The following is a 16115-nucleotide window of genomic DNA, read 5'->3' on the forward strand; positions in this document are numbered from 1 at the left end:
ACTTAGGATTGTATAGATTACTGGAAAAACATGTTTGAGAACCCCTTTGAAACAAGCAGTGGTTAATCAGCCGTCCGCTTTTAATAGATCGTTAATAACATCCTATATAAACAGCACATGTGTTATAAGACGCCTTTGGCCTGCATGTGATGGACCGGCTTTGTGGAAATATTATTAATAGATAGTTAATAACCACCTATATAAACAGCACATGTGTTATAAGATGCCAGCCGTCTGTGCGCAGCTGCAGCGGAGTCCTGATTTGTGAAAATGGTGTCACTCTGTGATTTGTTCGGGTTATAACACATTTATAACGAGCTCGGCCCGGTTCGTGGCGGCTCGATGTGTGTGCGGCGCTGTTTGTGTCCCTGGTGCTGAAGACCTGCAGGTCTGGTTTCCACAGCCCCGTGAACCGCACTCTGCACGGCACCAAGCGAGGTTGTCTGGAGAGGTAGTGGCAAAGTAAACCCAGTACAAATATTGACTATCCCAGGTGATTTATTGTGATAAAATGATTCTATTATGTTGGTATCACTTTGAAATAAAATGGTGTGGTACTGGTTCCTGAGTACTGCATGTATGACCAGCGCAGCACGTCCATGCGGGCCTGGCATGTGCAGTGTACATCCTGGGGGGCTCATGTGTGAAGTCATGCGGAATCACACCTCCTTACTTAAAATGTGACCAACATTAAAACATTACACTAGCATGCATTTTTAAACGTACAAGTGCTCATGTAAGAATACAGTGCAGGGGTGTGGAGGCAGACAGAGGAGCTGTGTTCAGGGGCAGGGAGGGGGTTCATGTGTACAGAAAATATAACACATATTCATAAATAAACACATCCATTAAAAATGAAATAATGAATAAATCAATCAATATGGAGTGATAGAAGGCCATAGCCATGTTTGATGTGTGATTGTCGCTGAGTTCAAGACATGAAATGCGATTCTGCCAAAAAGCTGAGCTAAAAATCTCAATGAAATCCATGAAATCAGGTAGATCTGGACTTGGTTGCACCCAACATGTCCCCTTCCACTGCCTCATGATTTTGTTTAACTTTTTGATTTCTGAAAAATAGTTAACATGATTGCTCAATGAAGACCTTCCTGATACCCCCTCCTTTCAGGTTTATTTTGTATATATTTTTTCCAAACAGAATGACAAAATTGCCACAACTGATGGTTTCCCTCATATGTGCTACACCCCGATGCACTGCATGTTCATTTTCTTGCCTCCGATTCGGAATTCACGGCCGCAAATCTCAGGGTCTCAATCTGATGATGTACAGGAGTTCAATAATCCGATTCCGCTCCAGTCTCTGTCACTGTCGCAGCTGGACACGGGTCCCATTGAGATGAAGGAGTTAGTCGAGACGGTTTAGCCAGTCCAAGCCTCGGAGCTCAGCGAGAGTCCGGCATGATTGAAAACATCACTTCGCAAACCTCCTGCGTCCGAAACCGGCCGGAGCCCTGGCACCTGCTGCCCCCCAAACCACAGCAACACAACACGAATACTGCCTGCTACAACACAACACAACACTGATATAGCCTGCTACACAATACTTTCATACTAAAACACAACTCTTTTACACCGTAGCACAAAACTTGATTACGAGTTAGGTAGACATCCAATACATAAATTGTACACAAAACACCACATCATTCCTCTCTCTGTGTATACATATTTTAATCACCACCTATATAAAATTAAAAATAAAACCTACATTGCCTTATATATCTCTTCTGCAGTGGACAATGCGAGGAGTCGGCATTTCCCAGATAATCGCTTCGATGATAAAAAAAATAAAGTCTGGGACGCAAATGCCTGCAAAGCAGAGAACACATCTATAACACAATAACAGTGTATTTTTCCAAAGCTAAAACACTGAGGTAGATGTGTTCACTGTAATCCACTCTCTACACGCGTGGCGTGACACTTCCCCGACACCTGGTCTTATCTTTTGTGCTGTTGTTTATTGTTCAGAAAAATACACATTTTGAGAGTAACATCTGTATCAATGTGGAGCTTATAGTGTCCCGTCAGTGTCTCAGCCCGGCCGCACCCTGTGTGTGTGTGTGTGTGTGTGTGTGTGTGTGTGTGTGAGAGTGTGTTGAGTGTGTGTGTGTGTGTGTCTGTGTCTGTGTGAGAGTGTGTTGAGTGTGTGTGTGTGTGTGTCTGTGTCTGTGTGAGAGTGTGTTGAGTGTGTGTGTGTGTGTGTGTGTGTGCCTGTGTCTGTGTGAGAGTGTGTTGAGTGTGTGTGTGAGTGTGTGTGGGTGTGAGAGTGTGTTGAGTGTGTGTTTGTGTGTGTGTGTGTGTGTGTCTGTGTCTTTGTGAGAGTGTGTTGAGTGTGTGTGTGTGTCTGTGTCTGTGTGAGTGTGTGTGGGTGTGAGAGTGTGTTGAGTGTGTGTTTGTGTGTGTGTGTGTAACTGGAGTTACACACCTTGTGAGTTTCTATATCTGTACCGACCTGTAAATGAATCGGCAGCGGGGGGACTCAGAGTTATTTGCAATTATGATTCACATAATAATGTATTTATTCATTTCCACAAGAGACACGTTCACAGCGTCACAGGGGCTAAATACAATCAGTACACAATAAAATACACAATAAACACACATCTCCGTCGCACACATGATTTGAATGGAGCGCTCTCAGGGGGGTTGTGGGGTTTGTATTGCAGACCTTTGTGTTTAATTGTAAGTGTTATGGTTTGTGGCTTTTTTTGTACATTCTGTATGTTTTTTGTGTGGTGAGGAGGTTTTGATGGGGGGTGGGGGTGTGATTTTCTTTGTGCAGAACAGCACTTATGTTTGACTTGTTTTTTCTTTTTAGTTCAATGAAGGGGGTTGAAAAGTGAGTAACTGGCACTTTTTGGGATGGGCGCAGTGTAGATTTGGGATGAGATTGAAAATACAGCCTGTCTGTTTGTCTGTCCACCCGGGCCAGATATTTACACCGTATACACAAAATACAAACGTATTTACATTAAAAGGTTAAAAATAAAACCAAATTAAAAACGTCTTTTTATAATGGAAATTAAAATAAATGTGCTGTAAAGCTGTGCTGCAACGCAGTGGTTTCCAGCCGTGGTCCTGGGGACCCCCTACCCTGTTGTTTTTTGTTCCAATTGAGCAATTACTTAATTGAAACCTTAATTGAACTAATAATTTCCTTTTAATTATTTTAAACAATGGGGCTTTTAACTATAACATTGTATATTGAACTTATCTTATTAAGAAACCACATTTTATTATCAGTTACATAATTTAAAAAGTCAAATGTAAGCAAAGTATTAGTTCAATTAAGGGTTCAATTAAATAATTGAGAGCTCAGTTGAAACAGAAGCCAGCAGGGTGTAGCTGCGTGTGTGCGGGGCTGTGTGTGTCCAGCACAGGGTCTCCCAGGCGGATCCGTCTGTCCGTCTGTTTGTGTGTTTGTTTGTTTGTGAGTGGCAATCCTGGTCTTCTCCTCCCCAGCAGTTTTACAGTTTAACTCTGAATTGCGTGTTGTGTTGAAGGGCAGTGTACTCAGTTGTGTCATGTTGTATTTGACAGGAGTGTCTTGGTTGTTTTATGTTGCTTTCCTGTATTGTGTCCTGGTTCTGTATTGTATTGTCACTGTGTTGTGCTTTTTCTTGTTGTTGCTGTGTATTTGTTGTATCTGTAGCTCTCTGCCTCTGTATTTATTTAGTTTAAATTATTTTAATTTTATCACTGCAGGTTTACCACACACTGCCCCAAATACTCTGACACTGCACCTCTCACACTCACAATCACACACACACACACACGTAAATACTGTCCCAGATACACAGAATTTACACCACACACACTCTCGCTTAATTTCAGTTCACCACAAACATATAATTTTTTCTTTGTTGCAGGGTCCCGTCCCATCCCCTCACCTCTCCCTCTCCCTCTCCCTCCCTCTCTCTCTCCTCCTCTCCCTCTCGCTGTCCATGCCTCGGTCATTCCTTGTCAGGAGTAAGAGGGGGGCATCCCATCAGGGCTCCCTGGAGAGCAGAGCCTGGAGGAGCGGGGGACAGAGAGACAAAGAGCAGGGTGAGAGAGAGAGAGAGAGAGGGAAGGATGGAGGGGAAAACCATAAAGACACCTGCTGACTGAACTGACTCAGCAGTGTTAAAATCCCTCCCTCTTCCTCTCACTCCCTCTCTCCCTCCCCAGGCTCTCGGTATGCCAGTCTCCTGCGCAGCGTCCCCGACTTACAGGGGGACGCAGAATTAAAGGTGTCCCGCAGACCTTCGACCCCAGAGAGCAGGGAGCCACTGCACAGTCACGGCGCCTGTCCGGAGCCCTCGGCCTCTGACCCCGTGACCCCCCAGCCCCGGGGCGCCGCGCAGTCAGAGACGGACCGGCCGCGCCCTGCAGGTACGGAGACACTCGGGGCCTTGTGTTGGACTGTTATGATTATTGACAGTATCGGTCTGATCAGCATTAGTTTTGTTTTAAGTGTTGAAATGGCGTCTCTGCACTGAACACAGTGTGACTGTGAATTTGAACTCTAATCTCTCTCTCTCTCTCTCTCTGTCTCTCCCTCCCTCAGAGGAGACACCGTGTGAAGACGCCCCCCCCCAGCAGTCCAGTCTACCGCCTCTCTCTGTGCCCTGGCCGCCTACCTGTCTCGCCGCCGCCTCAGACCTGCAGCAGCTCCTGCACTCCCTGCTGAGTGAGGGGGCAGCCGGCAGGGGGCCGCGGGGGGAGGCGGCAGCTCTGCTGTGCACTCAGCTGCTCGGCTTCAGACCCCCCCACAGCAAGTGCCCCGTCTGTGGAAAGGTCAGTGTGAGGGGGGGTAATTAAAAGTGGAAATTTATTGTAAGTAATCAGCGGTCCAAACAGTGGGAGGATCACCAGAGACATGTAAACACTGTCCCTCTCTGTCCCTCTGTCTCTCCCTCTCTGTGTCTCATTTTCACTCTTCATCTGAGTGTCTTCTGTGATTCTCCCTCTCTCCCATCCAAAGCAGGATTTTGACTAATTGAAGAATACATAAATTAGCTAATTAACTATCTCTCCCCCTCCCTCAGATATTCTCCTCCCCAACTGGTCTGGAGACACACCTCCACAGGTCACATGTCAGCAGGCTGAGCCTCCCATTAGCCAGTTTCTCCAAGGCTAGTGGCCAATCATACAGCTTCAAGCCAGAGCACAGCATCCACTGCCAGGTCAAGGTAAGGTCAAGGGGCAAAGGGCAGCTTCATTCATGTGGTTTTGTTTTATTAACCTTCAGGGGTAACTGTGTGTGTGTGGTGTAGTATACTGTACAGTGTGTGTGTATTTCAGGAGCGCAGTTTCAGCTGTAAGGTGTGTGGGAAGGTGTTCAAGCGCTCGTCCACGCTGTCCACTCACCTGCTCATCCACTCGGACACGCGGCCGTATCCCTGCCAGCACTGCGGCAAGAGGTTCCACCAGAAATCAGACATGAAGAAGCACACCTTCATCCACACAGGTGACATGCACATGCACACGCACACGCACATGGCAGGAGGGAGCGTCCCGCAGTGCCGGCATTTACCCCGGTGTCTCTCTCTCTGCCCCCCAGGTGAGAAGCCCCACGTGTGCCAGGTGTGCGGGAAGGCGTTCAGTCAGAGCTCTAACCTGATCACGCACAGCCGCAAACACACAGGCTTCACGCCCTTCAGCTGCCCACGCTGCCCCCGCGGCTTCCAGCGCAAAGTGGACCTGCGGCGCCACCTGGACTCCCACTGCGGCCCCGAGCTGCCCCTCACCCCTGACCTCTGACCTGGGCCCGGCCGGAGCATGGACCCAAACCGGACTCACATCGCTAGCCCCGGGGCCCCAGACAATTAGATAATTTAACTCACCATTATTTCATTGCATTAGCGATCAGTTAATTGAAATGTTTATTGCCCTTGAACTGCTGACCCGGTTTGACAGACTGCTTTGCCGGCAGCTGCGGTGTCTCCCCCCCCCCCATTCCTTAACGAAACTCAGATAACGAGCCAATTAATGACTGTTGTATAGAATTCCGATATGAATACGTGTTGTAATTATTTTGAAATGTCATGTAGTAGTAATGATACCACACTTATTGTATTAATAAAGACGTGTCAGATCTCTTTTCCTGTCTGAGTAATAAATGTGTGACAGCCCAGGGACTGGGCCCGAGCTGGGGCTCTGAGGGGGTGCGGTTCCGGCCGGGTCCACCAGAGGGCGCCGATATCTCCGGTCCCCAGCTGCCGTAGTGTCGAGATGTTCGCTCTGACACAGTGCACACAGGTAATGATGTTTATTTAAAGTAAAGCTCTTCGTACACAGGACGACACAGTGTCACAGCTGCACACGCACACAACACACACACACACACAGTGGTACAAAGCTTCTCCTTGTCCCCCCCAGCTCTTCTGGAGTATGAACTCTCTTTTTCACCTTCTTCCAAAGACTGACACAACCACACACACAGATACACACACACACACAGACTGACACAGCCACTCACAAAATACACACACACTCTCACACACGCGCACACACACAGACTGGCACAGCCACTCACAAGTTACACACACTCTCACACAGATACACACAGGCAAGTCTTTTTCTGTGTTTTGTCTTCCTCGTCTCCTTCACATCACAGCCTGGAAAAGGGAGAGAGATTCGGTCACAGAGCAGAGGTCACGTGAGAGATGCTGTGTGTGAGTGTGTGTGTTGTGAGAGTGTATAGGTGTGGGTCAGTGTGTGTGTGTGTGTGTGTCAGTGTGTCAGTGTTAGCGTGTGTATGTGTTTGTGTGAATGTGTGTCAGTGTGTGAGTGTGTATCTCACCTCTACACAGAACTGCTGGACTGTTCCACCAGCGCGGGGGGGTTCAGGGGGGCCGCAGTGGTCCGGTCCGTAGGGTCCAGGAAATGTTTCCTCCGTTGCCGTGATGACAGTCCTGATGGCACAGAGTGTTGATTTAGTATGAATCAATTAATTAGTTAATTAAATGCATTACATTCACACAACAGGGACAGTGTATACAATATAATAACATTATCATTAAGAACAATTAACATCTTGAACTATAAGTTGCAGTGCAGCCCAGTATAACAGTCCGATCCTGTCCTATACGGCCCAGTCCAGCCCAGCTGTACCAGTTCGGTAGTAGATGCACCACAGCGCCCCCATCAGTCCAGCCCCAATCAGGAACGCCGTGAACACCACAGACAGAACCGCAGCCGTGTCCAACCCTGCAGACACTGAGACAGAGAGAGGGAGAGAGAGAGGGGGAGGGAGAGAGAATAGTTGACATTTCTTACTAATGCTCTGGCAATACTCATTCTGGTCCTGCCAATAATGCACTCTGAATCTGAATCAGAGAGAAAATCAGAACTGCGTCCAACCCTGCAGGCAGAGAGAGAGAGGAGAGAGAGAGCAGGACTCACTCGTGACGGGGAGCCGTGATTTGGACAGCGCTCTCATGTGGGGTGTGACGAATTCCTGACCTGCAGACACACAACAACACTCTGTCAGCAGAATAACAGTTTGAATTTGGAATACAGACAAAGAGAGAGAGAGAGAGAAAACTGAGGGACAGCAACAGAGAGAGAGGGAGTCAGGCAAAGACACAGAGACTGAGAGAGACAGAGGGACAGACAGAGAAACACAACGACCCAGAGAGAGAGATGCACAGAGAGACAGGGAGACCCAGAGAGAGACACAGAGAGAGGCACACCCACAGAGACACACACAGACCGCACAATGGACACAGACACAGGGCTTTACTGACCGGCAGTGTTGGTGAGGACATGCCCCCCCCCAGCGGGCTGCGTGACCAGCAGGGGGCGAGAGAGGGTGCGGGTGAACTGGGGGTGGTGGGACAGGGAGGAAGTGGGGGCCAGGCGGCCGGTGCACACGTCATCCAGAGACACACACTGAGAGAAAAAGAGAGGGAGGGATGGTTAGACAAACTGATAAAGCAAAGACACCACCCCCTCCTGCCCCGCCCCCTTCCCCTCTCTCCGTACCTGGGGCAGAGTCGCACCCGGATGGGGTCCTCTGCCATAGCCTCGGCGCTCCTCTGCTCTGGGGCCCCACGCCGGCCCCCGTGGCCCCCGGCACTGCATCAGGTTGCAATGGACGAATTGCACGGAGTTGTTGAAGACGGGACGGAGGACGAAACTGAAGCGCTGTCTGGGAACCTGCCCCTCGCCTTCACCCTCGCCCTTCCCGCCACTCCCGCGCTCCTCCTCCCTCTCGCCCCTGTGGCCGCGTCTCTCGCTCTCTCCCCGCGTTCCTCTCCCTGTCCCCCTCCACTCCTCTCCTCTCACTCCCTCGTTCATCCCCTCGCCCTCAGGGCTGTAGAAGGTGAGGGAGGGGTCGTGTGGGCAGTCCCGCTGTATGAGGGTCCAGACCGGGGCGGCCCTGGGGTCGGAGTGGGGCGACACCACACAGGACTGCACCCCAACGCCCCCGTCCCACCCCAGCACCGACACCTGGAGAGAGAGAGAGGGAGGGAGACGCTGGGGATATTCCTGTGTGTGTTGTTCCCATCACCCAGTTCCTGAGCATTGATGCCAATAAAGCATTTTTGAATTTGAACACAGACATGACATTTATGTATAAATATACATACAGACGGGTGACAAATGAAAGGAAAAACCCACATACAGTGTCTCAGTGAGGTGAGGAGCCACAGAACAGCTTCAATGCTCTTGGCACAGATTCTACGAGTCTCTGGACTCTACTGGAGGGATGGACACCATTCTTACAAAAGATATTCCCTCATTTGGGGTTTTGATGATGGTGGAGGAGAGCGCTGTCTAACACGTCGGTCCACAATCTCCCATAGGTGTTCAACTGGGCTGAGATCTGGTGACTGAAGGCCAGAGCATATGAGTCGCATCATTTTCACACTCATCACACCATTCAGTGACCCTCGTGCCCTGTGGATGGGCATTGTCATCCTGGAAGAGACACTCCCATCAGGACAGAAATGTGTCACCATAGGATAAAGGAGATCACTCAGAATAACTGCGTCATGATTTCCAGTGACCCTTCCCTCTAAGGGGACAAGTGGACCAAACCATGCCAGGAAATGCCCCCCACAGCATAACAGAGCCTCCGGACCCCCTCACTGTAGGGTCCAGCAGTCAGGCCTGTCCCGTTCTCTTGGTGTCCCACACATGCACTCACCCACTTGTCCAGAATACGAGCCAGTTGAGCGTCTGTGTGACTGAAGCTCATGTCATTCATGCCCCAATAATGACCCCTCATTCACAGTCACTTAGATCCTTTCCTCTTGCCATCTTGATCCAAAATCGAGGTCAGCTGGGCTGCTCAGCATTTGTATACATGCACAGAGCATGATGGGATTTTAATTGCTTAATTGTATCATGCAGTGCACCTGTTTGGAGGTGTCTGCATTTGTTATGTTCCTCCACTCATTTATTCAGGGTTTTCCTTTAATTTGTCACCCGTCTGTGAGAGCGAGAGAGCGGTGATGAAGTTACAGACAGAGGGGGGGAGAGACACAGACCTCCACAAACACCCTGCTGTTGGCGGCGACGACGCAGGGCCCGGAGTCTCTGGGCAGGAAGGCCTGCGTGCTGTACAGCTCGAGGGAGAACAGCGCGCCTGCCCGCCTCGCCTCCTGCCCCGCGGGGGGGACTGTGCTGCGGGGGGGTGCCGGGGCCAGGCAGCTGAACTACGGAGAGAGAGAGAGGGGGGGGGCAGAGTTAACTCTCGAGTTAAAGCCCGTCGCTGGCCGGCCGCGGCGGCGGGGCTGACCTGCATGGCAGCCGGCGTCTCTCCATCCTCCAACGCTTCCTGCGTGCTGTTGTCCATGGCAACCGGGGATGCAGGTCTCCATAGCAACACCTGGCATCAAGGGGGCGATTGACGAAAGAGGAGAGTCAGAGGAGGACACGGAGTCCTGGAGGTAAGCAACCGCACATAGCTCTGCGAGTTGTGGTCAGGGTGTTGGTGGGTGCGTCGGGGGTTAGTGTGTTGGTGGGTGTGTCGGGGGTTAGTGTGTTGGTGGGTGTGTCGGGGGCACAGTGTGGCCAGGCTCTCACCGTGTTGCGGTACAGGACACCCCGGGGAGACTGCTGGAACTCTGCCTCAGTCCCACAGGAAATGACCGGGGCTTCCACCAGGAAGTGACTCCCATTGGCCAGAGCCCGGCAACTGGGGTCGCTGAGGGTCACTGCTGACACAGGCTGAAAAGGGGAGGATTGGGGCAGAGAGGCTGGGGTTAATAGAGAGAGAAAGAGTGGGGGATGGGGTGAAGGAGAGGGGAGGCAATAAACACGGAGCGCAGAGCACACTGACCTGCACAGCATCGGAAGCGACGGAGACGGACAGCAGCCCCCCCCCACACTGCACGCTCAGTGCCGCCGACGCCCCCACCGCCTGACTGCCGCTCCCCCGGCCCACCCACTGCTGCAGCCAGCCTGGGACTCCCCCGGCCCGGGGCCGCACCACCCCCACATCAGAGCTGGACTGGGGTGGGACTGAAGACATGTCTGAAGAGAGAGAGAGTACTGAAAAACACTCCACACACAAATGGACAGACAGACACAGAGCCACACAGAGAGAAAGACACACAGCGACACACACACACACACTGGACAGAGGGACCAGCCAGTCCTTGTCCTGTCACACACCTCGACCCCCCTCCAGTTGTACCACAAACCGATTGGCCAGCCGCGCCTCTGTGTATGAGGTCACAGAGGGAAAGCCCCTCTCACGGGTCCAGCCAAGGAGGTCATAGGTCGTGAAGAGGTCAAGGGCTAGGGTGCTGGTCAGGGTCACGCTGGGGTCCGTGGGCCACCGAGCCGACACCCTGCTGGAGGACTGAGAGAGAGAGAGAGAGACTGAGACAGAGGCGTGCAAACACAGAGAGGAACTGAAACAGACCACTACAGACAGGCAGAGACACATATAGACGCAGATGGACAGAGACTGGGACAGGCAGAGACACATATAGACTCAGATGGACAGAGACTGGAACAGGCAGAGACACATATAGACTCAGATGGACAGAGACTGGGACAGGCAGAGACACATATAGACTCAGATGGACAGAGACTGGGACAGACAGAGACACATATAGACTCAGATGGACAGAGACTGGGACAGACAGAGACACATATAGACTCAGATGGACAGAGACTGGGACAGACAGAGACACATATAGACTCAGATGGACAGAGACTGGGACAGACAGAGACACGTATAGACATAGATGGACGGAGACTGGGACAGGCAGAGACACATATAGACGCAGATGGACAGAGACTGGGACAGAGAGAGACACATATACACGCAGATGGACAGAGGCCAGGATGGGTGGAGGGACAGGCAGAGGGACTCACGATGGTGGTGATGTGTCCTCGGAAGCCACGGTGAGTGATGGCCCAGCTGACCGGCGCCTTGCTGTGCAGTATCAGGACAACCCCTGTCCCCCGCGCACCCCCCAGCACACACACCTCAGCCTCCACTGGCACCTGCACCTGCCCCCCGCTGGGGCAGAGAGAGAGAGACAGGGACACAGTCAGACACACACAGTGACAGACAGATATGGACACAGACTGACAGACACAGCAAGTGACAAAGAGACAGCAGAACAGAGGCATAAGGACTGACACACAGACAGCTAAAGTAACTGAGTAATGGACAGACATGGGCATTAGAGAGATAAAACACTCATCAAAAGTAAGCATTTAAGGGATTCATTATCAGTGAATAATGAATGAAAGCAGTTAACTGTCCCCAGCACGTGCCACGCCCACCCGCAGAGCACTGACCCCGCAGACTGCAGGAGGATCACATGCACTTCTGGGTCGTGACCTTGGCCAGGGGTTGTGCAGCCTCTCACTTCCTGTGGCTGGAGGTCAGAGGTCAGGTAGTTGTGGGACAGGAAAAGGGGCTGCAGGACACACGTGCTCGGCATCATGGGATCTGAGGGTGGGGCAGGAAAGAACACTGTCTCACTCTCACTGTCTGACAGTGTCCTCGATGTCCCGCTCACTGTCTCCTACGCAATTCAGTTCAATTTAAAAAGAGGTCAGTGTTGCCAGAGCATGACAGACACACACAGAGATCAGGAAACAGTCGGGTGTAAGTCACCCTGAATAAGTGAACAAACTTTCTCTCCCTCTCAGTCTTGCTCACCCTCTCCCAGGCGGATGTAGACCCGGTTGGCACGGGGGGCGTGAAGGAAGGATGCGACGGAGGGGTGGTGTGCCAGAGCCCAGCGCAGCAGGGCAGAGGGGCGGGAGGGCAGACCCCCCACAGACTCCACCCTCACTGATGCCCCCACACTGACACTGTCCACACTGGAGCCCTGAGGGAGCTGGGGTGGCAGAGAGAGAGGGACAGTGTCAATACAGAGGGACAGAGTGGACAGTATACCCTGCAGGGCACTGGGACAGAGGGACAGACTGGACAGCAAGCCCTACAGGGCACTAGCACTGTTGGACAGAGTGGACAGTATACCCTGCAGGGCACTAGCACTGAGGGACAGAGTGGACAGAGTGGACGGTATACCCTACAGGGCACTAACACAGAGGGACAGAGTGGACAGTAAATCCTACAGGGCACTAACACTGAGGGACAGAGAGGGACTGACCTGTATGAGGAGTGGTGTCCCAGGCAACACCCTCTCGACCTCTAACCTCCAGTGCACTGCATGCTGGGAGTGCAGGACCAGGGCCAGGGGACACCCATGAGGTTGGGAGAGAGAGAGCGGACGGAGGAAAACGGACACCTGAGAGAGGGAGAGAGGGGGAGAGTGGCTGACACACTGGAGGTGTTATTGATGGCCGTGTCAACAACTGGACTGACTGATGGGTCATCGATGGTGAACCGGACAGACCTGGTTGTCGGGGCTGGGCGTGGCTCTCCCCACACTGATCACATGGGTCTCCCTGTCACCCAATCCCCTCGCAGCACAGCCTGGGCCCACCCCGAAGCGCTCCAGCTGCGCCTGGACTGGGAACAGCGCCCCCACTGGAGTCACTCGGCACTGCAGCTCCACTGAGAGAGAGAGAGAGAGAGAGAAATAAAGGACATATTCTTTAATATATTCCCAATCTCTGAGCAAATGAAAAACTAAGAAAAACTGGCTGCCCAATACGTAGCCGCCTGCCACAGAGGGGCACCGTGACCCTGCACACGGGCACCATCTGTCACAGGAATCCTACACACTTCTTCTGATGTATGTTCTTGTTATTTCTGTGTTTGATTACAAAAAGTAAATATATGTTTATGCATATTATTATCTTAATTGTTATATGTATAAATCAAAATGTATATCATACTTCTGTCCTTTAATATATCTTGTGATGTTTGTCATGCCAGTAAAGCTCTTTAAATTGAAATCGAGAGAGAGAAGAGGGACGGAGGGAAGTGGGAGATTAAAGTGGAGATGGCTCTGCTCTTTACTGCAGTAGACTTGTGGTGTAGTGTGTTGTGTTGTAGTGTAGTGTAGTGTGCTGTGCTACGCTGTAGTATATTGTAGTGTGGTGTGCTGTGCTGTAGTAAGTTGAACTATTGAACTATATCCCTGTGTAAGATGCTTCAGGCAGGTGAATACAAATAATAGATCAATAAAAACATAGTGAAGGAGTGAGACATCTCTCCATTTCTCTCTCTCAGCAGGCTGCTAATCCCTCTCTCCCCAACTGTGCTGATCCCTCAGTGTGTGTGCGCTCAGTGACATGAACTGTGTCTCTCTCCCATCCTACCTGCAGTCCCTGCTCCCATCAGCAGGAGCAGCACAGCCAACCCCCTGAGAGCTGCCATCTTTGTTGTGCCCAGGGCTGGCGGCTTCAGTGAGGGCGAGGGCTTCAGCCCCAGAGCATGCTGGGCACAGAGGCGATAAAAAAAATCGATAAAAGAAAGAAAATGTTAAAAACACACAAAAAATCAGAGGAGGAAGAAACACTCCTGTGTGTCTGTGTCACTCCATCTCTCTCCATCTCTCCCTCCCTCCATCTCACTCTGTACCTCCCTCCCTCGCTCCCAGCCTGAACTCCCGGGCGACTGAGCGGCAGTCCTGCTTTCTCTGGGCAGGATTTCTTCTATCAATAGATGTAGTTCTGGAATTTAGGTTTGATTCTCTCATACTGTATCATATAAAACAGTCTTAACATTTATATAATATGGCACATTTAAATATATACATTTAATGTATTTATTTTACATTTAATGGAATTATTTTGACTACTAAATACATCAGTTCAAACTTCAGATTTTGCTCTCCAGTCGCATGTCTTTGGCGTTTCTGCTGCTGGAGATAAAGGCAGACTGTGAAGACACTGAGGAGACGGACCCTGGCTGACTTGGAGACAGACAGACACAATGACTAACTGACTGACTATCTCCCACAAAAACTGAAAGTTACAGACTGGGAGACAACAGACATACAGAGAGAGAGAGAGAGAGAGAGAGAGAGAGAGAGAGAGAAAGAGATGGGGAGGTAGGACACAGAGAGGGACACTGACAGACTGAAAACCAGAGACAGACAGACAGGGGGACAATGCCAGACTTACAGACATCCCCACTATCACTATCCTGAGTTCCCACAGTGAGATATGATTGACGTATCTGACTTTAAAATGATCAAATACTAAAACAGCTTCCATCCCCATCACTACTACTACTACTAAAATAACACAATCATAGTAAAAACAACACAGAGACCACAGAGGAAGTCCAACTCCGGCATCTGCTATGCATGTGTATACATATATAGATCTCTCTTTAAAAGGATATAACGAGGGGAATTTTCCTGTCCTACCTCGATAGCCGTCAGGGCAGCAGTAGCAGCAGCCGTAGCCGTCGTCCCAGACGTAGCAGTGTAGTAGCGGCCAGTATCTTTCGCGAAAACTCAAATCTGAGACCTGTTTACACGAGCAGCCTGAACGTCTCCCCCACCGTGTCCCTCTCCCAGAGACGCTCACACACGGAGGAGCGGACAGGGACGGGCAGACGCGCACACACTCACTCACTCACACGCACTCACAGACGCGACCAGTTCACACCAAACTTTTGCTGTTGTTTTCGAGCCTCAGTCCGAACAGCGTCAATAAGCCGAGCCCTGCTGGACGGAGCACACGTACACACACACAGACGTGTGAGAGGTTCATATAGTGCACATACACGTGTGTGTGATCGTGTGTCAGTGATGCACTTTGGAAATGTTGCGTCGTGTTCAGTTTTCGCGTCACTCCACTGGGGAGAAAACACGGGAGATAAAAACACGGGGATCTACAGGAAGGAGGAGCTAACGGTGGGAGAGAGAGAGAGAGAGAGAGAGACTGAGGGAGGGAGAAGTGTGTGTGTTTAGGGGGTGGGGGGGCAATGGAGAAAGTGACTGAAAGTGAAAAAAATAATAGAGTGAGTTAGAGATGGAGATATTGAGAGGGAGAGAGAGAGGGAGGGAAAGAAGCAGGAGGGGGGAGACATTGGAGAAAGTGAAAGGGACAGAGAGAAAGTGAAAGAGGGATATAGGAGGGGGAGAGAAGGGAGGAAGGGAAGAGCTGGGGAGAGAAGGAGAGAGACAGGGATGGAGGCGGAGAGAGAGAAGGGGAGAAACAGAGGGGGGGGGGGGTGATTTGTCTGCATAGAAATAAGACAACTCACCAAATCACACAGTACAGCCAGAGGCCCAGTACACACAGACACACTCCCTCACTCACACATACACACTCACACTGACACACAAACACTAACACACTCACTGACACTCACTAACACATACTCACATTGACACACTCCATCACTCACACAATGACACACTGAAACTCCCACACACTGAAACACAAACACTAACACACTCACTGACACTAACACATACTCACATTGACACGCTCACACAGACACACACTCCCTCACTCACACATACACACACTAACACTCACACACAGACACACACTAACACTCACATTGACACACTGAAACTCCCACACACTGACACACTCCCTCACTCACACATACACACACACACACTAACACTCACATTGACACACTGAAACTCCCACACACTGACACACTCCCTCACTCACACATACACACACACACACTAACACTCACATTGACACACTGAAACTCCCACACACTGACACACTCCCTCACTCACACAGAC

The 16115-nt window shown here is 50.8% G+C and overlaps 2 protein-coding genes across 2 annotated transcripts in view; one reads left to right on the plus strand and one right to left on the minus strand.

Moving 5' to 3' along the window:
• Positions 1-6101, plus strand: part of LOC136752428 (zinc finger protein Gfi-1b) — a 7351-nt gene extending 1250 nt beyond the window's left edge. The window contains exons 2-7 of the mRNA XM_066707738.1: positions 3888-4065; positions 4189-4392; positions 4568-4797; positions 5049-5192; positions 5305-5470; positions 5564-6101. Of these exons, the coding sequence (XP_066563835.1) occupies positions 3963-4065; positions 4189-4392; positions 4568-4797; positions 5049-5192; positions 5305-5470; positions 5564-5763 (1047 nt within the window). The 5' untranslated portion in view covers positions 3888-3962 and the 3' untranslated portion in view covers positions 5764-6101. The remainder of the gene's footprint in view (positions 1-3887; positions 4066-4188; positions 4393-4567; positions 4798-5048; positions 5193-5304; positions 5471-5563) is intronic.
• Positions 6102-6255: 154 nt separating this feature from the next.
• On the minus strand, positions 6256-15468 carry engl (endoglin, like). Its single transcript, XM_066707737.1, has 18 exons — positions 14769-15468; positions 13714-13831; positions 12843-13003; positions 12597-12734; positions 12140-12320; positions 11773-11926; positions 11341-11488; positions 10630-10819; positions 10295-10488; positions 10039-10182; positions 9752-9841; positions 9501-9668; positions 7990-8457; positions 7752-7896; positions 7408-7467; positions 7117-7221; positions 6806-6917; positions 6256-6620 (listed from the first exon to the last, which is right to left on the minus strand). The coding sequence occupies exons 2-17, from the start codon at positions 13769-13771 to the stop codon at positions 6808-6810; spliced, it is 2514 nt and encodes an 837-aa protein (XP_066563834.1). The 5' UTR covers positions 13772-13831; positions 14769-15468; the 3' UTR covers positions 6256-6620; positions 6806-6807.
• Positions 15469-16115: the final 647 nt, after the last annotated feature.

This window comes from Amia ocellicauda, chromosome 7 (assembly GCF_036373705.1).
Source record: "Amia ocellicauda isolate fAmiCal2 chromosome 7, fAmiCal2.hap1, whole genome shotgun sequence".
NCBI classification, from domain to species: Eukaryota; Metazoa; Chordata; class Actinopteri; order Amiiformes; family Amiidae; genus Amia; species Amia ocellicauda.